The sequence below is a fragment of the Megalobrama amblycephala genome, linkage group LG8 (genome assembly GCF_018812025.1).
Source record: "Megalobrama amblycephala isolate DHTTF-2021 linkage group LG8, ASM1881202v1, whole genome shotgun sequence".
Classification (NCBI taxonomy): domain Eukaryota; kingdom Metazoa; phylum Chordata; class Actinopteri; order Cypriniformes; family Xenocyprididae; genus Megalobrama; species Megalobrama amblycephala.
The window spans coordinates 35,484,568-35,506,811 of record NC_063051.1 but is presented as its reverse complement, the minus strand read 5'-3'; the positions used below and the strand labels follow the sequence as shown (position 1 = coordinate 35,506,811).

The window sequence follows — 22,244 nt, the reverse complement described above, 5'->3', positions numbered from 1 at the left end:
GTTCTCTTTCACGCTTGAACAAACAATAACACACAAAATTATGCCAAAATGCCCATTTTGTGGAGTATCCTCATAAGAGCAGTCTTAAATGAGTTAAATAACATCTTAAATGAACTTAAAGAGTTGTGAGAAAATGAGATTCACGTCATGTTCGGCAGCGGCAGCTCTTAAAGTGACAGCAGCCTAATAAACCAGTTGCTGTGATGATGTCTGTCATTAATGTTCATCAAAGAACAAACAGAGAAAATTGTAGCTTTAATAAGGATTAATCTATATTTCATTTATAATTCAAGCAGTGAAGACTGTAAAGTGTTTGATAACTTTATTCAATTTCTGTATATTTCCACCTGTTAGACAGTATCTTGCATTATTTGCTGCTATTACAATTAAATGATTGTAAAAAGTATTAAACTATAAGATGAATATACCGTTTTGTTCTGGTGATTAAACCAAATGTTCTCATTTAATATTACAATGATATTAATTGTGTTTTGAAATTATATAATTGATAATATAGTGTAGTTGTAATGAAAGCATGCGATCAGGTTTTTGAAAGAGTGACTAGTAGTGTGATCGGTCTGGAGTTTTGAAAATGTACACTTTACTTGTGAAAATAGTACCAAAGCAAATAGAAAACAACAACTGTACAACAGCATCCAACTATAATTGTTAATGAATGTGTTAAAGGTGCCCTAGAACCAGTTTTAACAAGATGTAATATAAGTCTAAGGTGTCCCCTGAATGTGTCTGTGAAGTTTCAGCTCAAAATACCCCATAGATTTTTTTTAATTAATTTTTTGAACTGCCTATTTTGGGGCATCATTAACCCTCAGGGGTCTGAAGATTTTTGGGGCCCTGGAGAAGTTTGACATGCCCTGACATTTGTGCTTTTTTTCAGTTGTTCATAAACATATTAATGGAAAAAGTGTCATTACACTGTATTCAGCACAAACTAGGCTACAATAATATGTGAGGAACATGTATGTACATGTTTGTGTTTTTGAAGGAATAACGTTTATGCGTGGTTATTGAAAAAACAAAAAACTTAAGTCACTGAAATAAGGCCAAAAAAAGTATATTAAATCTGTGTTCATAAGACTTCTAGGTATTGGAGGTTGTAGACTAGAGTTTTTGCTTCAGAATGAAGTAAAAATTATCCTTCCTACTCCTTCATATAAAACAATAGAGAGATTTAAATTTTCTAAGACACTTTTGGTCAAGAAACACAGTATGCGTGGAGGCGGGAATCCTCATGTATAATGGGTGATTCTCACCTGAGAAGACAAAAGAATTGAATAATAATGACCTGAAATGACTTGCATATTAATGAGGCCTTTCAGTCAGGTAGGCTGTGAAAAAACCCTCTGTGATCATGCTAATAACAGGATTAAAGTCCACTCAGGACAAAAAAACATGATTTTTGTGATCTCATGCATGCACGTATTATTGCCACATGATATGAAGAAAATTTTGTATAGGCCTATGTTAAATTACACTACCAGTCAAAAGATTGAACACATTATAATGCCATTATAATGTTTTTAAAAGAAGTCTCAAGTCTCTAACCAAATAATGGTTTTCTATTTTAATATACTTTCAAATATAATGTATTTCTGTGATGCAAAGCGTCTGAACATTCCTACCTCTAGGGCATTTCATATAGGCTACTATATTTGTTATATTATAGAGCCTAAATGTTGATGTGCAGTTGACAAACTATACATCATTAAAAAGATCTAAGACTCAAGCTTCACATTTTGACTCTTAAAATCTTATATTGACCATAATTTCTTAATATGCTTAAAAGCATACACATTTGGAGAAATATTGATGGATTCTCATATGTTTATATCAATTGTCTATACAGAGATAATATTTATTATTCTATATTTATTGTCATTACTATGAGTGCTGGATACTGTGTTTTCATCATTCATACTTGCAGCCGGAGGGCGCTCTGCCCCTTTTGTCCACAAATGCCTCAGTAAAAGAAGAGGAATATCATGTGACAATCAAGGAACTAACAGAGGCAAGAGATCGCTAAATATGGCTATTCAAAACACTTTTGAAGACAATAAATACACGATTGAGACGATGAATGCATGTATTGCCTCTGAATTTGCGTCTGAATAGCGCTGGCTCCGTGGGCGTGGCCGCATTAGCGGATAATGAGCTGAATCACGGACTTCTGACATGGCTCTCTTTTCATACAGATTACATAAACACAGAAGGTTTGTTTTCGATTTGACTTACATGTTTTAAAACCTGACATCTTAACGTTTTTTTAGACATAAGTGTAATTTTTTTGTCATTAGTATTCACTAAGTTACAGTTCATTTTCTAAGAACTATCAGATTGGACTTCGTTCAGAGGGAGAGGAGAGATCACACATCATGTTAGTTTTCTTTATTTTACAAAGAGCACAACATTTTGTTTTTACTCTGAGTGTACACAAATGAAAGAAGATATTCCACAGATTAAAATGGTGTATAACTCTTAATTGTATGTGCAACATTGACGGAGTATTTTGAGTCTCTTTCACACTGATAAGAAAAAACCACGGTGGTATCGCCGGCGATACCTTCAGACCTCAGAGTGTTAACTATGCACCGATTCAGGCTGCGGCCCCTTTAAATCGTGTGGCCCGCCACATTCTAATTTGATAATTATATGGCAAAAGTGGGAGTCATCAAGCAAAATAACTATACTAACACCAATTACGTTTTCGTGCACTATATATTCAAAGTCATCTGAAGCCATTCCATAGCTTCATGTGAGGGACAGAAGAATATGTGCATCGATAAGTTCACGGTCAGAATCTGGTCTTTCCTCCGCTGCAACTGTCAATCATTCTCTGTTCAGCACTCAAACAGCACGTCATGTTCGGTAACGATCGACAGTCAGCACGGTAAAACTCTCCAATATGATATATTCCCATTATATACTTGATATGTAGATAAAAGGCTGTGGATTTGCATAAAATGACATTATCTTGCTGTTGCTGGAGTCTATTGCCGTTTCTAAACGATGTCATCATACTGCCTAGTGTGTCTGTTAGATCGCACGACACAAGGACTATGAATTGGCGTCACATGCACAATAACTGGAATTTAAAAGTGAGAAAAAATTAATGATTAATAAACTGTTAGTTGCAGATATACACAGGGATTGTCTTTGTGCCGTAAACTTTAAAATACGCTGCACAACGCGCGCTGTAACTTCTTATTGCTTCAAGCACATCATTCTGCACCCGGGATGCGGTTTTTAGCTGCTGTTTTGAAGCGTTTCATTTTCATATTATCATGGTTTTGCACACTGTACGATTATTAATAGATTATTATAATATTTTGTTCTGTCGTATCTATCATATCTTGTTACCCCATTAAAAAGATGCACAATACATTTAAAATAAGTGTATTTTAATTTTACATTAATATAAATAATTTATTAATAAATAATAATAAATTCATAAATAGCCTACATGCCATTTACATATAAATATAAATTTAACATAAATTATTTTATTTAATAAGAATACAAATAGCAATTTTAAACTTTATTAACATTTAGATTTATAAAATTACTGTGCAAAGTTTTTTTTCCCAAGAATTAGGTTAGAATACTTTTTTCTGCTGAATTATAGGCTACTCACCTAGTTTACTTATTTATTTATTGGTCAGCTTATGATCATATATTTTCATTCATTTGTTGTTTTTCTATATAATGAAGTAGTATGTTTAGTGCATTCTGAATTGTTTAACAAATCAAAGAGTGACCCTTAGTTACACGAATACAGATGTATAGATACAGGCTCCCACTATTAAATTAATTCAACAAAGATAACCTCTACTGCTACATAATTTTAATGGTTTAAATGTATGTTTGACCACTTATGATCTTATAGCCTACTATATGTTGTGTACATGACTAACTAATGTGCCCTACCATCACTAAATAAATTGCTTTTAGAGCACAACATTGTTTACAAGATAACATATTTCTTTATTGATCTAGTCACTTAATTTTGCTCTCAGAATGCACCAGATTTATGCATTTAAATTTAAAATATACAAAATTTTCCTCCGGGCGGGCATGCCTCCGGACCCCCCTAGAGGAACCAATGTCCACCCACCACAGCAGTGTTTCCCATACATTGACTAGACTGTGTCAGAAACTCCTCTTCCCTTCGCTACAGCTGTCAATCATTCAGCACTCAAACAGCGCGTCGCGTTCGGTAACGACAGTCAGCACGGTAAAACTCTCCAATATGATATATTCCCATTATAATACTTGATATGTAGATAAAGGGCTGTGGATTTGCATAAAACGACTTTATCTTGCTGGAGTTTATTGCTGTTTCTGAACGATGTCATCATACTGGCCACAGGGTGTCTGTTAGATCGCGCAACACAAGGACTATGAATTTGCGTCACACGCACAATAACTGGAATTTAAAAGTGAGAAGAAACATATGATTAATAAACTGTTAGATGCAGATATAGGCTACACAGGGATTCTCTTTGTACCGTGAACTTTTTAATGCGCAATGAGAATGAAACTGCGCGCTCTGACTCGATATTGCTTCAAGCACATCATTCTGCACCCGGGCTGCAGCGCATTAGCGTTTTTTTGCTGCTGTTTTGAAGCGTTTCATATTATCATGGTTTTGCACACTGAAAGATTATTAATAGCCTATTTTGTTCTGTCGTATCTATCATATCTTGTTGCCCCATTAAAAAGCTGCACAATACATTTAAAATAAGTGTATAATCTTACATTAATATAAATACATATAAGTATTTACATATAAATCTAATATAAATTGTTTTTTTCATTTCATAAGAATACAAATAGTAATTTTAAACTTTTTATTAACATTTGGATTTATAAAATTACTGTGCAAAGTTGTTTTTCAAGAATTAGGCTAGCATACTTTTTGCTGCTGAATTATATACTCACCTAGTTTACCTATTTATTTATTTATTGGACAGCTTATGATTATATATTTTCATTCATTTGTTATTTTTCTCTATAATGAAGTAGTATGTTTAGTGCATTCTGGATTGGTTAACAAATCAAAGAGTGATCATTAGTTTCACAAATACAGATGTATAGACACAGGCTCCCACTAATAAATTAATTCAACAAAGGTAACCTCTTTTGCTACATATTTTAATGGTTTAAATGTATGTTTGACCACTTATGAACTATCATTTAGCCTACTACATGCTGTGTACGTGACTAATGTGCTCTACCATCACCAATAAATAAATTACTATTAGAGCACAAAATTGTTTACAAGAGAACAAATTTCTTCATTGATCTAGTCACTTAATTTTGCTCTCAGAATGCAGATTTATGCATTTAAATTTAAAATTTACAAAATTTGCCCCCGGACCCCCCTAGAGGAACCGATGTCCGCCCACCACAGTCTCAAAAAATCCTGTGGGAAACACTGCACTGTATGTCATTTTCATGTACTGAACTCTTGTTATTTAACTATGCCAAGGTAAATTCAATTTTTTATTCTAAGGCACCTTTAATTCATGTCTCCAAATCTGTAAGAACAAGTCAGAGAATTGAGAAACTCACCTCCAACATTAAACTGTTGTGTTCTACTTTGAAATCCATACGAGAAGGAGCAACATCAAAAGTAATTCTCTCCCCTCTGTAATATGGGACCTGCAGTTCAAGAAGAAACACGCTAATAAACTAAGACTGACATTTGTGCTTTATTACTACAAATTATTTAACTTATCATAAAAAAGGCTGCATGAGATGTAAATAAATGTCAAATTATTCTACTTTAAAGGATTAGTTCACTTCAGAATTAAAATTTCCTGATAATTTTGTCACCCCCATGTCATCCAAGATGTTTATGTCATCTTTCTTCAGTCGAAAATACAGTATATATATATTTTTTTATACAGGATTTTTCTCCATATAGTGGACTTCACTGGGGTTCAACGGGTTGAAGGTCCAAATGTCAGTTTCAGTGCAGCTTCAAAGAGCTCTACATGATCCCAGACGAGGAATAAGAGTCTTATCTAGAGAAACCATCGGTCAATTTCTAAAATAAAAAATTATATACTTCTTAACCACAAATGCTCATCTTGCACTGCTCTGTGATGCGCCACGCATTACGTAATCACGTTGGAAAGGTCATGCGTGACGTAGGAGAAAGTACTGAAACTGACATTTGGACCTTCAACCCGTTGAACCCCAGTGAAGTCCACTATATGGAGAAAAATCCTGGAATGTTTTCCTCAAAAACCTTAATTTCTTTTCCAGTGACGAAAGAAAGACATGAACATCTTGGATGACATGGAGGTGAGTAAATTATCAGGAAATTTTAATTCTGAAGTGAACTAATCCTTTAAAGGTAGAGCCAGAAAGTAATGACACACTGTGCAGAAATCTAAACTATGATTAGATTTCTCACCAAATATACACATATATATATATATATATATATATATATATATATATATATATATATATATATATATATATATATATATATATATATATATATATATATATATATATATATACACACATTTGCTTTAGTGTGCCAACACATTTCCAAAACATTTCATATGAAAATTTGTGGCAAAAACAGCTTCTTACCACAGTGTATTCCCCCACTGGGAAGGCAGGGAAAGGAGAAAGTGCCGTCCTCACGAGACTGGGAGCTGCACAGATACACAAGGGAGGGGTCGCCGACTACCGCCCCATCCACAGGAGCCACACTGCAGCCACTGATATCCTGCATGAATAACACATTTGTTCAGATAGAGTTTATTGGACGATAGATGATGAGTGACATTTGTGAAGACATTATCATATTATGGAATGACATCCATATGCCGTTGGGTTTAGAATCTAATAAACCCCTTTACCTTCTGTGTTACACTGGCAGAGTAAAGCAGGAAACTGACTCCTTTCATTGGTTCACCGTCGCTCTTGCACCTCTCCAGAGACATCGTAGCCCTTTACCACAAGAGGAGCTGCGGCGGGGGCGTTTTCATTTGACACAACCACAGTGGTGGAGCTCTATGGGGCGACAAAAAGAGTAGACCAACAAGACCTCTTAGAACAAGGAAAATGCTGGATAAAATCTGAATGAAATAATAAGAAAACAGAGATCATAATTTTTTGGCTGTAGTGACCGTGTAAATGCAGGGAAGGACAATCTTGGGCCTCTGTCATGGAATGTTAAAGGTCAAGTAAAACACATTTTGGGAGCCATATTCGACTCTGATCTTAAATTTTACAGGTAGAATAAAAAATAAAATAAAAAAAACCTTTTTTTTCCATCATAAAACTAACAAAATTATATCCAGTTCTTTCTTTTATTGATCTTAAAAAAGTTCCCTCCTCCATGCTTTTGTTGCATCACACCTCGATTATTGTAAAAAGTAGGGCTGCCCCCTAATAGTCAACTAACCGTTAGTCGACTAGAAGAGGCTTAGTCGACCAAAATTGGTATTAGTCGATTAGTCGCAGAAAAAAAACCTCCACAGGAAGTGGCGAAATCATGCAATCTGTGACGGACAGATTGTTAACTTTGGGAAATCCAAACATTTGCCTATCATTCATAATTATATTGACCTCAAATATGGATTATGACTTGAAACATGTAACAAGTCTGCTCGCTCTAATGTTAACCTAGATAAATGTGGGCTATTATTAGGCACATATCCAAATGTTTGTGTGGAAAGAGTGCTTACTGCATGACATGGAGGCGCCGGTGCGATCACTTGCATTTAACTTAAAATACTCCGTCATTTTTGATTATACAGATAAGAGTAATCCAACATTTGAAACTGGAAATGGTTTGCTTTTATGTATGTAAACTCAGAATAACAACAAAACGTTGCATTTTTCTAAAATAATGAAAACAAACAGGATGAGCTTTCTGCCGTCTCGGTCTCTGTGAACTTGAGCGTGTCACAAAAACGAACCGAAACTCAGCGTATATTTGCCTCACAGACATGAGAAATATATCTATGGAAAGCTTGAAATGTCTACTTTTAAATGAACAGATTCAAATATTGTCAGGTTATGTAATCCGTATGAAACATGCATATAGGCGCGTCCACTACTGTGGCATCATTGACTTCATCTCTGCAGCCGAAAACACAGAAAACACTAGATTATCAATAAATCTTCAGTAGTTTTTTTCTCGCCACATTCATAATCAATACGTTTGCCGGTGCGCTGCTGCAAGCTTTATGCATGCATTTGACCACTGATTAGGCTATATATATATATATATATTATATATAAACGATTAAAGGCTCATTATTATGATTTATATGGTTTATTAATATAAACGCGCAATTAGTCGACTAATTGCTTAAATGAACGACTACAAGTCAACTAGAAAAATCTTTAGTTGAGGGTAACCCTACAAGAGACCATATTACTCCTGTCTGGGCCTCTCTTTGGTTACCTGTCAAGCAGCGAATAGAATTCAAGGTGTTGATGTACAGTACAGTCCAAAAGTTTGGAACCACTAAGATTTTTAATGTTTTTAAAAGAAGTTTCGTCTGCTCACCAAGGCTACATTTATTTAATTAAAAATACAGTAAAAAACAGTAATATTGTGAAAATATTATTACAATTTAAAATAACTGTGTACTATTTAAATATATTTGACAAAGTAATTTATTCCTGTGATCAAAGCTGAATTTTCAGCATCGTTACTCCAGTCTTCAGTGTCACATGATCCTTCAGAAATCATTCTAATATGCTGATCTGCTGCTCAATAAACATTTATGATTATTTTCAATGTTGAAAACAGTTTTACTTTTTTTCAGGATTCCTTGATGAATAGAAAGTTCAAAAGAACAGCATTTATCTGAAATACAAAGCTTCTGTAGCATTATACACTACCGCTCAAAAGTTTGGGGTCAGTAAGAATTTTTATTTTTATTTTTTTGAAAAGAAATTAAAGAAATGAATACTTTTATTCAGCAAGGATGCATTAAATCAATCAAAAGTGGCAGTAAAGACATTTATAATGTTACAAAAGATTAGATTTCAGATAAACACTGTTCTTTTGAACTTTCTATTCATCAAATAATCCTGAAAAAAAATATTGTACACAAATATTTTGTACAATTGTACACATTAAATGTTTCTTGAGCAGCAGATCAGCATATTAGAATTATTTCTGAAGGATCATGTGACACTGAAGACTGGAGTAATGATGCTGAAAATTCAGCTTTGATCACAGGAATAAATTACTTTGTGAAATATATTCAAATAGAAAACAGTTATTTTAAATTGTAATAATATTTCACAATATTACTGTTTTTTACTGTATTTTTAATTAAATAAATGTAGCCTTGGTGAGCAGACGAAACTTCTTTTAAAAACATTAAAAATCTTAGTGGTTCCAAACTTTTGGTCTGTACTGTATATTTTTAAAGCTCTTCATGCTTTTATATTTTCAGAGCTTCTCAATACTTGCTGCTCCTCTAGATCCCTTAGATCGAATAATAAGCTGCTTTTGGATATTGTTCAAGTTGCGTCTAAAAACTTGCTTGGTTTCTATACCTTATACTGTAGATTACATTTGTGTCTTCTATTGTCTATATTTGTTTTTGCATATGGTATTTGTGGTTAATTGTTTTTTTTTTTTTTCTTTCTCTTTTATTGTTTAGCACTTTGCAGTTAAAAAAAAAAAAAAACGTTTTATAAATAATTTTTTATTTATTTATTTAATTTGAACAATAAACTAAGTACACAAAACTGTATTTTTATTTAAATGAGAGACGCTCTGACCAATGTTATGTATAAACAAACATAGAAATGTAGTGGCAGCTTTCTTCGGGTGTTGACCTATCTGTCATTGAGAACTGTTTTGCCAACAAGCTAGTTTGTACTTTATACTGTACCTGCTCAAGGGTCCATGAGACATGAGAGGCGGTGATGTCATAGTTTCCTGGAAGCACCTTGAGGAAAGTATACCTGTAAAAAAAAAAAAAAAAAAAAAAAAAGCAAGATAGATAGGGTAAGATGTTTTTTTCTATTTGCGAATGGGGTATTTGTACAGTAAAAATAATAAATTTATTTTGAATTGAAAAAAGAGAATCATTGGTATATTGTTACTTTTTTTTTTTTTTAAATAGCCAAGAATGGTGTCCCATACTCAGAATTTGTGATATATTTAGACATGCATCAATACTGAAATATCTGAAATGGTTCCAAGAAAGGTACTAAAGACATTGTTAAAACAGTCATGTGACTGCAGTGGTTCAACCTTAATGTTATGAAGCGACGAGAATACATTTTGTGTGCAAAAACAAAACAAAAATAACGACTTTATTCAACAATCTCTTCTCTTCTGTGTCATTCTCATACGTTGTTTACGTCCAGCGCTTCCAGGTTCTACATCAGAACGCCGACTCATTATTGGTCGACTCCTGCGTCAGTATCACACACGCACACGTCGTGCTGATCACGTGATCAGCTTCGGCCAATAGTGAGCCGGCATTCGGACGTAAACACGGAAGCTTCACTGTGTTACTGCGTCACCTACATAAGATAATGACAGAGAAGAGAAGAGATTGTTGAATGAAGTCATTATTTTTGTTTTGTTTTTGCGCACAAAAAGTATTCTCGTCTCTTCATAACATTAAGGTTGAACCACTGCAGTCACATGACTGTTTTAACGATGTCTTTAGTACCTTTCTGGACCTTGAAAGCGTTGATTATATTGCAGTCTATGGATGAGTCATGTACGTCTCGGATTTCATCAAAAATATCTTAATTTGTGTTCTGAAGATGAACGAAGGTCTTACAGGTGTGGAATGACATGAGGGTGAAACTGAATTTTCATTTTTGTGTGAACTAACCCTTTAAAAAACCTATAAGCAATTCAATTAAATCAGAGGTATCAAAGAAGGATCAAAGCGTGACATATCAAGCTCATGGTGTCTGAAGTAATCTTTCAGGATCAGTGTCTAGTGTGACCAATTTATGAAATTTAAAAAAAAAAATCTACTCACTGTCCTCCAGCTTGTGTCAGGACACTCTGAAGAACATCATCTTCTCCTGCTTTCCTCAAACTTACTTCAACCCCTGCAGGCCCCAACAAATGCCCTTTACTCAAGACCTGAATGAGTGAAGAAAATGAGCAGATTATTATTTTTTACCTCACCAAAAACTGATTTACAAAGTCAGATGTACAAAATTTCAGCTTACAGTTCCCAGGACTGAAAACCCTGTAAAGACGAAGTTGATGTCTTGTTCTTTAGTGCAGATGTCAGTAATTCCATCCACATGTAGGTCCACAGTCGTTGGTTCTGCATTCAGATAATACATGACAGTATAAATGAACTTGAAGATTGAATTATGCACAATTTTATCACTTGATATGTGAAATTGTTCCTTACCAAAGCTCCATCCTGATGGTGGTTCTATCTTTATAACAAAATCACCCTGTAAAAGATGGCAGTCCCAATTAGTGCAAACATACACACAGGCTACGATCATTATGTGCTGACGATTAATTGTCATATAATGCAGTGTATGAAGGAAGACTTTTGTCTATCTGTGTTTTATTCTACATGTTGACACTCATCGAAGTCACTGATGCTGAAAACTGCCTCTCTGACGGTGTGAATGAAGGTGAAGCTTGCAGGTATAAAGATGAAATACTGCCTGGCAGCGCTCCCTCAGCCAGTTAAAAATAGACGGGCATGTCAAAAATGAATTTCGCCCCAATTTACACCACCAGAGAAGCTTGCAGCAATTTGCAAGTCCTAATGTGATTAGTGTAAACTCCACTGAGGAATCTTCATCATTCTGCTGATTAGGGCTGCAAAATATACTGAATTTCACGATGCATCATAAATAAACTCATTTGGGTTGAAACATGCATTGCAATTTGATTTTAATGCATCAATCCGGAAAGGTTTGTAGATGAAAAGAGCACGGGAAGATGGCCTGATGCTGTCGTCTATCTTCAAGAGAGCAAAGTGTTTTCCTCCAGTGCACCTTACACTTTCCCTGATATATTCTTATTTGAATAATGAATATAAAGTCAAGTATCCTAAGTATCTTTATAATACTATAATAAATATTTCCTTAAAGCTGCTGTTCGCAACTTTTTTTGTGTTAAAAATGTTACAAAAATTATATAATGAGAATGTACAAACATGAATCCATTTTCCAAACCGTGTTTTTGTCTTACCCTGAATCATTATGGTACGCTTATAATAAGTGTTTATATTCTGGACTATTTCAGACCGGACTGGTAGGATTCGCCGCAGAGTATCACAGTAACTGCGTGACTTGCCATAGACATACACGGAGAAAAGTAGATCCGGTTACAATGTTCTTCCGCAAGACACATGCAGTTCTGTTTATTAACCGCTAGAGGGCCAAAAATCACGGACTGCAGCTTTAATATATATATATATATATATAAAATAATATATATATATATATATATATATATATGTAAAATAATAGTTAACTAAATATAATTTACAACACTGCAAAAAATGCTTTTTTTATTTAGTATTTTTGTCTTGTTTCCAATCTAAATATCAAAAAAAATCTTAAATCAAGATGCTTTTACTAGATAAGTAAAATGACATAAGATTTTTCTTCTTTTCTGAAAAAAAAAAAAAAATTAAGTGAGTTTTTGCTTAAAACAAGGGGTAAGAAAAATAATCTTGTTTCTGTTTAGGACAGAAACAAGTTTTCAACAGAAACAAGATTATTTTTCTTACCCCCTTGGCAGATAATGTTGCTTGTTTTAAGACTTTTTCCAAGAAAACAAGAACAATATCTTTATGTCATTTTACTTATCTAGTAAAGGCATCTGAATTTAAGAATATTTAGATATTTGGACTGGAAACCAGACAAAAATACTAAATAAGAAAAGCATTTTTGCAGTGTATGAGGGATCTACCTCTTAATTTTACTTTTAAAATTATTTATCATCTATCATAATTCAAATTAGTCTTGCAGCCAAATTGGTTTCCTATTTATTCATTCATTCATTCATTCATTCAAATCAAATCAAATCAAATCAAATCAATCAATCAATCAATCAATCAATCAATCAATCAATCAATCAATCAATCAACAAATCCATCCATCCATCCATGCCATATCAGCAACAAGGCTATTTTCATGGCGAAAACAGAACAACAAAATGCATAAATTAATTTAAAAAAAAAAAAAAAAAATTCAGATTAATACAAGATAGAAATTCTTAAATACATTCAGATTATAGCCTACTTTTTAAACATCAGTTAAACACGTCTCTGAATAAAACCGTTGTCTATTTACATTAAAAACATTGCAGTTCAGTAAAATATGTTTAATTGGCTTCCAAACATTTACAATTTACTGCAGACAATGTATAGAACGTTTGTTTTTATAGCCTTTAACTTGTGCATTGTTTGGGGGAGAACACTGGGATTAATGTTTTGTCAATGAAGTACATAAAATAAAATTAGGGCTTATATCTGATTAATTGCATTTAATCAAACATTTACTGATGATCAAAAGTGCATAAAGCTTTGTTCATAAAGCCTACTTTTTAAAATTAATTTGAGAACAATTATAAATAAGCAGCAATATGAAGAAATATTATATATGGAAATGAGGGGAGTTATGTAAACAGAAAAGGTGGAAAAGAGTAGTCATAAAAATAGAAGAATATTCAAATAAAAAGCTAAACATTTGCTTATAATTGATGTTCTAGATGTCATTTTGTCATAAGTAGATAATGTAAAACCAGCCTATTATTTACCATTTGATTGCCATTAATGCTAGATGATACTTATTACACAGAAGGTCATTTTTTAAAGGATGCCCGATATATATCGATCACAATATTGGTATCGGCCGATATATGTTCATTTTTAATGTCGTTATCGCCCCGAATAGGAATTTGGTCGATATATTAAAGCCGATAAATAATGGTAATACTAATAATAATAAATAATCCTTCAGCTGAGACACTTCAGATGTGCACTGTTCATCATGATGGTTTTAAATTGCTTAAAAATATGACTGAAATCACTTCACAAAGGAAAATACAGTTACGTGCAACATGTGCAGCTCAAGTCTGTCATATAAGATACATAATATTATAATGAGAACATTATAATTGTGTGATTAGGACAATTGCTTTTAATGGTGAGACTTTTGTTTTTATAATCAGCCTCTCAAAAATGATATAAAAATTTGGATTTAGATTTATCGGCCAATATATCGGTTATCGGCTTTCAAATATAAGGAATTATCGGTTATCGTATCGGCCAAAACGTTCATATCGGTGCATCCCTAGTTCTTTTCATCGAACGAACAGGAACATGCATGGAGTTGTCATTATTTTATGGCTTAAAATTAGAGATACACCGATATATCGGCCAATAATCGGTTTAAAAACAACCGATAATCAGGGCCGATATATCCTGTCAATCAAAAGAGGGCAGGAAAATGCACTGCATTTATGCTTTATGTAAAGAAAACGCTAAGAAACCAGTTTGATGTTCAAGATTAATAGTAATTGTATGAATTAATAACATTCAGAAAGTTAAGAAATGTGTGTTAATATTAATTTGAGTAATGTGTTCATTTATGGAAGTAAAATAATGCCAAATGTTTTTGAAATAAAAAGCTTGTTGAATTGCACTATTTGAAAAAAATATGCATTACATTAGCTGTACTTGCATTTAGATGCACTGTATTTTTAAGGCTTGCATTTTTATGGGCTGAAATTCAACATGGTCGTATATTTAGGCTGTGAATATTTCAATTAAAAATATTTCACACACATTTTCATTATTAAAAATTCAGTAATTCATATTCACCTTTTAGATTTCACTTCCAAAATATTCATTCTGTTTAAAAATACAACCTATAAAATTCGACTAGCAATTTTCAGTCCATTTTATTTCGATTTACAAATTCGCTTCCACAAATTCAGTGGCTCAAATTCGGCAGAAAATTCAACATTTCACATCCGGGAACTGCAGGAAGAGCAGTAGAGTGCCGATGCATCATCTCTATCTGCTGTTAGTCTTCTTCACCAGCAGGTGCCGCTAGCGGCTGTTTAGGAAGACCAAAACAACGCTAGTAAGTCATTCATTCATAAAAACGGATTTACAGAATTAGAGCAAGCGGTAAGTGAATGTGTGATGATTATCAGGGCCAGTATAAATGCAGAAAAGCTGATAAAGACACAAAAGCTGCATTTATGTTTAATTCAGTGTATTTACGCTTACTTTCCCTGTGTAGCTACAGCTTTCTCTCCAGTGAACAAGATAACGTTATTGCCCGATGCTGGTGTATAGATCAAACGTTAAATCCTTTAGTTTCCTTAACTTTATATCGCAGCGCTGTGTTGTAATACTAGGGCTTCCCTCATCCGTCATAGCTGCCATCAGGACATATAAACTCTTAACACAGCTTAATGGACTCGTACAGTGATATAAAAGACCAAACTCGCACCTCATTTGTGATGTAGGTTAGACTATATAGGCTCCAAGAAAGCAGATACTGGCATAAAGTTGATTTGACGCTGAACGTTTGATTATGATATTCGCAAATTTAGGGACTGTCTCTAAAGTTACAACATTCTGTATTCACGTTTCTATCTTCAATAGCATTTAAAGAGAATGACTTAGTCACAAAACCAACTGTAAATTGTTCATCTAGGTGTCAGGTATAATGCAAACCTTTTAGATTTTTGATGTTTATTAAAATAAAAGGTAACACTTTATATTAAATAGTTGATATGAACGAACAATGAACTGCACTTCTACAGCACTTACTAATCTTTGTTAATGTTAATTCCAGCATTTACTAATACATTATTAAAATCAAGAGTTGTATTTGTCAACTTTAGTTAATGCACAGTGAAGTAACATGAACAATGAACTGCTGTATTTTTATTAACGTTAACAAAGATTAACAAATACAACAACAAATGTGTTGCTCATGGATAGTTCACATTAGTTAATACATTATGAACCTTACTGTAAAGTGTTTCCAAATAAACTGTCAAGTAATATGTAAAGATTGCTATGTATTTCACTACTGTATTGGATCATACAAAAAAATGCCATAATTTAAAGCTCAATAGCATTTGATGAGAATGATTTACAATCACCAAAACTACCTGTGAAGTGTTCATCTATAGGTGCCAGGTCGAAGAGTGATGCACCCTTCTCTCTCTCTCTCTCTCTCTCTCTCTCTCTCTCTCTCTCTCTCACTCACACACACATATTCAAACACACTCAACTCAAAGTACATGCACATATACTTTTTCTTTTTTTTACACATTCATCACACAATTAGTTCTACTTAGTTAATTTTATTTCTAAATTTTATTTAAAATTTGTATAAGCAGGATAATCTATGATCAGGTAAAATAAAAAATGAACAAAGTAAAAAAAATTGTGTGATGAACGTGTAAAAAAAAAAAAAAGAAATAGTATATATGCATGTACTTTGAGTGAGGTGTGTTTGAATATGTATATGTGCATGTGTGTCTACAAGAGTTTGGTAGAAGGTAGAAACGTGAATACAGAATGTTGTAACTTTAGAGACAGTCCCTAAATTTGCGAATATCATAATCAAACGTTCAGCGTCAAATCAACTTTATGCCAGTATCTGCTTTCTTGCAGCCTATATAGTCTAACCTACATCACAAATGAGGTGCGAGTTTGGTCTTTTATATCACTGTACGAGTCCATTAAGCTGTGTTAAGAGTTTATATGTCCTGATGGCAGCTATGACGGATGAGGGAAGCCCTAGTATTACAACACAGCGCTGCGATATAAAGTTAAGGAAACTAAACAACAGAGAGAAATATATGTCTATCTCAGATTTAACGTTTGATCTATACACCAGCATCGGGCAATAACGTTATCTTGTTCACTGTAGAGAAAGCTGTAGCTACACAGGGAAAGTAAGCGTAAATACACTGAATTAAACATAAATGCAGCTTTTGTGTCTTTATCAGCTTTTCTGCATTTATACTGGCCCTGATAATCATCACACATTCACTTACCGCTTGCTCTAATTCTGTAAATCCGTTTTTATGAATGAATGACTTACTAGCGTTGCTTTGGTCTTCCTAAACAGCCGCTAGCGGCACCTGCTGGTGAAGAAGACTAACAGCAGATAGAGATGATGCATCGGCACTCTACTGCTCTTCCTGCAGTTCCCGGATGTGAAATGTTGAATTTTCTGCCGAATTTGGGCCACTGAATTTGTGGAAGCGAATTTGTAAAGTGAAATAAAATGGACTGAAAATTGCTAGTCGAATTTTATAGGTTGTATTTTTAAACAGAATAAATATCTTGGAAGTGAAATTTGAAATGTGAATATGAATTATTTAATTTTTAATAATGAAAATGTGTGTGAAATATTTTTAATTGAAATATTCACAGCTTAAATATACGACTGTGTTGAATTTCATCCCATAAAAATGCAAGCCTTAAAAATACAGTGCATCTAAATGCAAGTACAGCTAATGTAATGCATATTTTTTTTCAGTTAGAGCAATTCAACAAGCTTTTTATTTCAAAAACATTTGGCATTAATTTACTTCCATATTCATTTATATCTGATACCAGTTACTCTAAAACAAGTTGATGAAATTGAGAGAATACATTTCTTTCAAAGTATAATAATTAAAAATATAATGATTAATTATTAATAATAATGAAATTATCAATTTAAAAGAAGGTATAAAAGGCAGAACCCCCAAACTATCGGTATCGGCAGATATCACTCTGAATAATCGGCTATCGGTATCGGTGCATCTCTACTTAAAATCATAAAAGAAGTCAATTTAGATCACACATTCCTCTATATATGCAACTGAAGCCATCTAAATGAAAAATCTTGATTCAGAATAAGTTACTGTACCTTGTCATAGAGAGGGATCATGAAGTAACCATTGATTGGAGCACATTCAGTCTGATATTTCAGAGAGCCCTGCTTAGTGTACAACTTTATCTGTAAACAACACATACATGGTGAATGTTAGCCATAAACTCATTTAAATTAAAGATAACACACTTGTGTTCACATATATCTGTAAATGACCATCAAATAGTAGGCTAATATGTACACTATGATACTTAATCTTAATAAATGAAACACTACTACTGCAAACTGACTGCAGTTCATTCAGATAAACTAGCTTGAGTAAGACAAATCTAATTAACCGAGGCAGATCTGTGATAATAATATTAAACATGCTTGAACAAATGCTGACAATGCTTGACAGTAGCTGTCAGGTAACCTGCTGCTACATTCACGACAGACGGCTCGACAGATTATGTGATCTACAGCCCGTCAGCTTTACTTCTCAGCTTCAGCAGATGACATACAGATCAGAACCGGGTCACTTCCGGAACTAGCTAGCTAGCTAACCATTCCTCACCACAAACCTTAAGTGTTCTTACCTCAATGACAGAGTAATTAATTTCCACATCTGACTTGACAAACCCCCCACAGCCTACCAAGATATCATCGGTACCATTCACAAATGTCAAATACAAAACAGACAGAATAAGAATCGCTAGCTCTTCAACTCCAGCCATCGTGCAGCGCTGGTGCGGCGGACTGACGTGTGATGCACATGGCGAATTATTTTTAGCTCGTTCCTATTGGTCGGTCCCGAGCGGTGCCTATATTCATTGTTTTCATTGGCTGTTTCATGAGGGGAACTCGAAAAGCAGTTTATTTTAATCATAATTTGTTATTTATATGGCATATTTTAGATCATTTTCGGTCAGAATAAGGTCCTTAATATCGCATGAGTTTCTTATAACTAATAATAAACTGAATAATAGACTCGTTTCACAGACTGTGATGACGCGTTTTTAACGGTCATCATTATCGCAAATCCTGCAGTTTTTTATTTTATTTATTTTTTTTTGAATGTATGTATATTTATAATACTATACTTAGTATTATATTATCTTTGCATCAAAATTTTTTTAAAAATAAATAAATAGTTAACGCTGCTGCTAATTTTCTGCAATTTCACATATTTATGTAGTAAATATTTAAATTAAAAAACATAATTTTAGCATTGAATTCAATAATAAATGTTCACATTCAAAATATTCTGTTTTTTTAGAAACCTTAAAGAGTTAGTTCACCCAAAAATAAAAATAATGTCATTAATTACTCACCCTCATGCCGTTCCACAACACAAATTAAGATATTTTTGATGAAATCCGATGGCTCAGTGAGGCCTCAATAGCCAGCAATGACATTTCCTCTCTCAAGATCCATTAATGTACTAAAAACATATTTAAATCAGTTCATGTGAGTACAGTGGTTCAATATTAATATTATAAAGGCCACAAGAATATTTTTGGTGCGGCAAAAAAATAAAATAACCTCTTATGGCTGATTTCAAAACACTGCTTCAGGAAGCTTCGGAGCGTTATGAATCTTTTGTGTCGAATCATGATTCGAATCGCATGTCAAACCGCCAAACTGCTGAAATCACGTGACTTTGGCGCTCCGAATCATGATTCGATACACTGATTCATAACGCTCCGAAGCTTCCTGAAGCAGTGTTTTGAAATCGGCCATCACTATATAAGTCGTTATATTGTTTTTTTGGCGCACCAAAATATTCTCGTGGCTTTATAATATTAATATTGAACCACTGTACTCACATGAACTGATTTAAATATGTTTTTAGTACATTAATGGATCTTGATAGAGGAAATGTCATTACTGGCTATGCAGGCCTCACTGAGCCATTGGATTTCAACAAAAATATCTTAATTTGTGTTCTGAAGATTAATGAAGGTCTTACAGGCGTAGAACGACATGAGGGTGAGTAAATGACAGAAATTTCATTTTTGGGTGAACTAACCCTTTAAATGACTTTACCATTCTCCTGAAATTCACAATCTCCACCTGCTGCTACAAACATCACCAGTAGGTGGTGCAATAGGATGTTATAAACACAAAAAGAGGCCATCAAGACATGACTGGAAAATATGGACCAAGCTGTGAGTATGAGACATTTGTAGTTTGCTGTGATCTCAGCTTAGAGGATAAAGTGGATAGATGGATCTAACAGTACAGTACTGTAGTGAGTAGAAAAAAAAAAAAAACATAATAGAAACATATGAACACATATATATGATGTCTGTTGATGTAGTTCAGCACAAAACATTTTCAGCTGTCTAAACTTAGAAATGAAAGTTCACCTGCTGCCTTAAAAACTCAAAGCTTCCATTCATATCCACATAACATCACAGATCCAGCATTAGCAGTCACATCACTTACTGCTTCAGTTCAAGTGCTAAGAACGGTCATATTGTGCAGATCTGTGCTGCCTCTGAGAGGTTCATTTAGCTAGAGTAATGAAAAATAACCTGGCTATTAATATAGTAAGTCATAATCTGTTGTCACTGACAAAATACATACAACCAATATGGTTTATATTAGGTGTCTTAATGCACTTACATAAAAAGAAATGTTAGGTACAATATACTTATTGTGTTCATGTTGTGTTGCAAAAGGGTGAGTTGAAAGATTAGTTCACTTTCAAAAGAAAATTATCCCAAGCTTTACTCTCCCTCAAGCCATCCTATATGACTTTTTTTCTTTCTGATGAACATATATGCATGATAAATGCTTTGTTTGCATCAGCACCAAGAGAAATTATATTTATATTTGGGGCTTTTTGTCACCGTACTTAAAAGTTCTAAAGTCGAATCAACTATTTTCAACTAGATTCAAGAATATAAATCACTCCATGATGCATCTCGCTGACATCAAGAGCATGTCGTGATTTTTTGCACTGTGCAGATGCATTATGGTCCAGGTCAGGAGTGCAAAAGCTTTATGTGCGAGACGTACTCAAGCTGTTGGCTTTTGTTGCTCTGAGAATAAAGGAACTGAAGCCTCTGGCTGTGGAGATGGACACGATTCGCAGTGTTAGTGCAGCGGTGCATTAACTCAGAGCCCCTTCTGCACATATTCTCTGTGTTGAAATGTAAAAAACTGTAAAAATGATTCAACACTTTTTATTAGGTAATTTGTTATGATTTGTTTGTTTTTATTATTTATTATTATTTTAACTTAATAAATTATAAATTAACAAAATAATATAATTTAATAATTTAATTTACTACAATTATAATTTGATAATTTAATTTATTATAATTTAACCCTATAAAACCTGATATATATAGGCAGGAAAATCTATTTCATTCAAATGGACAGATTAACTAACCTTTAGAGAAAATATTTTTAAAAAATATTGCATAATGTGTTTTTGTCTTGTTTAGATGTGTTTTTGTTCATATGTCTTGGTTTCATGTTTACCTTTTCAGTTTAATGTTTAGCGTTTCTTACACTCTAAAAATGCTGGGTTAAAAGTGATTGGGTTATTTTAACACAGCAGTTGGGTTAAACGTGCTAGATAGTTTTATTTAACTCAACTGTTGTTTAAAAATGACTATATGTCTGGCTTAAAATGAACCCAAAATAGGTTGGAAATTAAAAATCAGACACATAATTACTAGAGGCAACAATAATAATCAAAAGGTGAACATTTATTAATAAGCAATTTAATAAATGTTTATTGCTTAATAATTATTCATTAAACATATTAATGTTCATTTCCAACATACTTTGGGTTCATTTTAAGCAAGCAATACAGTAATTTTTAAACAACTGAGTTAAATAAAACTACCCAGCAGATTAGGCAAACATTTAACCCAACTGCTGGGTTAAAACAACCCAATCACGGGGGTTAAAATAACCCATTCAGTGGGTTAAACAACCCAATTGCTGGGTTAAAACAACCCATTCTCTGGGTTAAAACGACCCAATCGCTGGGTTAAAACGACCCAATCTCTGGTTTAAAATGACCCATTTGCTGGGTTAAAACAACCCAATCTCTGAGTTAAAAACGACCCAATCTCTGGGTTAAAACAACCCAATCACTGGGTCAAAACAACCCATTCTCTGGGTTAAAACGACCCAATCTCTGGGTTAAAACAACCCAATCGCTGGGTTAAAACGACCCAATCTCTGGTTTAAAACGACCCATTTGCTGGGTTAAAACAACCCAATCTCTGGGTTAAAACAACCCATTCTCTGGGTTAAAACAACCCATTCTCAGGGTTAAAAACGACCCAATCGCTGGGTTAAAATGACCCAATCTCTGGGTTAAAACGACCCAATCTCTGGGTTAAAACAACCCATTCTCT

The 22,244-nt window shown here is 33.6% G+C and overlaps 1 protein-coding gene across 1 annotated transcript in view; it reads right to left on the bottom strand.

Moving 5' to 3' along the window:
- The window catches only part of nomo (nodal modulator), a 37,561-nt gene extending 18,908 nt beyond the window's left edge, over positions 1-18,653 (bottom strand). Inside the window, 11 exon segments of the mRNA XM_048200898.1 lie at positions 5,593-5,682; positions 6,631-6,645; positions 6,647-6,769; positions 6,903-6,965; positions 6,967-7,056; positions 9,909-9,981; positions 11,022-11,128; positions 11,218-11,318; positions 11,409-11,454; positions 17,917-18,006; positions 18,459-18,653. Of these exon segments, the coding sequence (XP_048056855.1) occupies positions 5,593-5,682; positions 6,631-6,645; positions 6,647-6,769; positions 6,903-6,965; positions 6,967-7,056; positions 9,909-9,981; positions 11,022-11,128; positions 11,218-11,318; positions 11,409-11,454; positions 17,917-18,006; positions 18,459-18,596 (936 nt within the window). The 5' untranslated portion in view covers positions 18,597-18,653.
- Between the last annotated feature and the right edge of the window lie 3,591 nt (positions 18,654-22,244).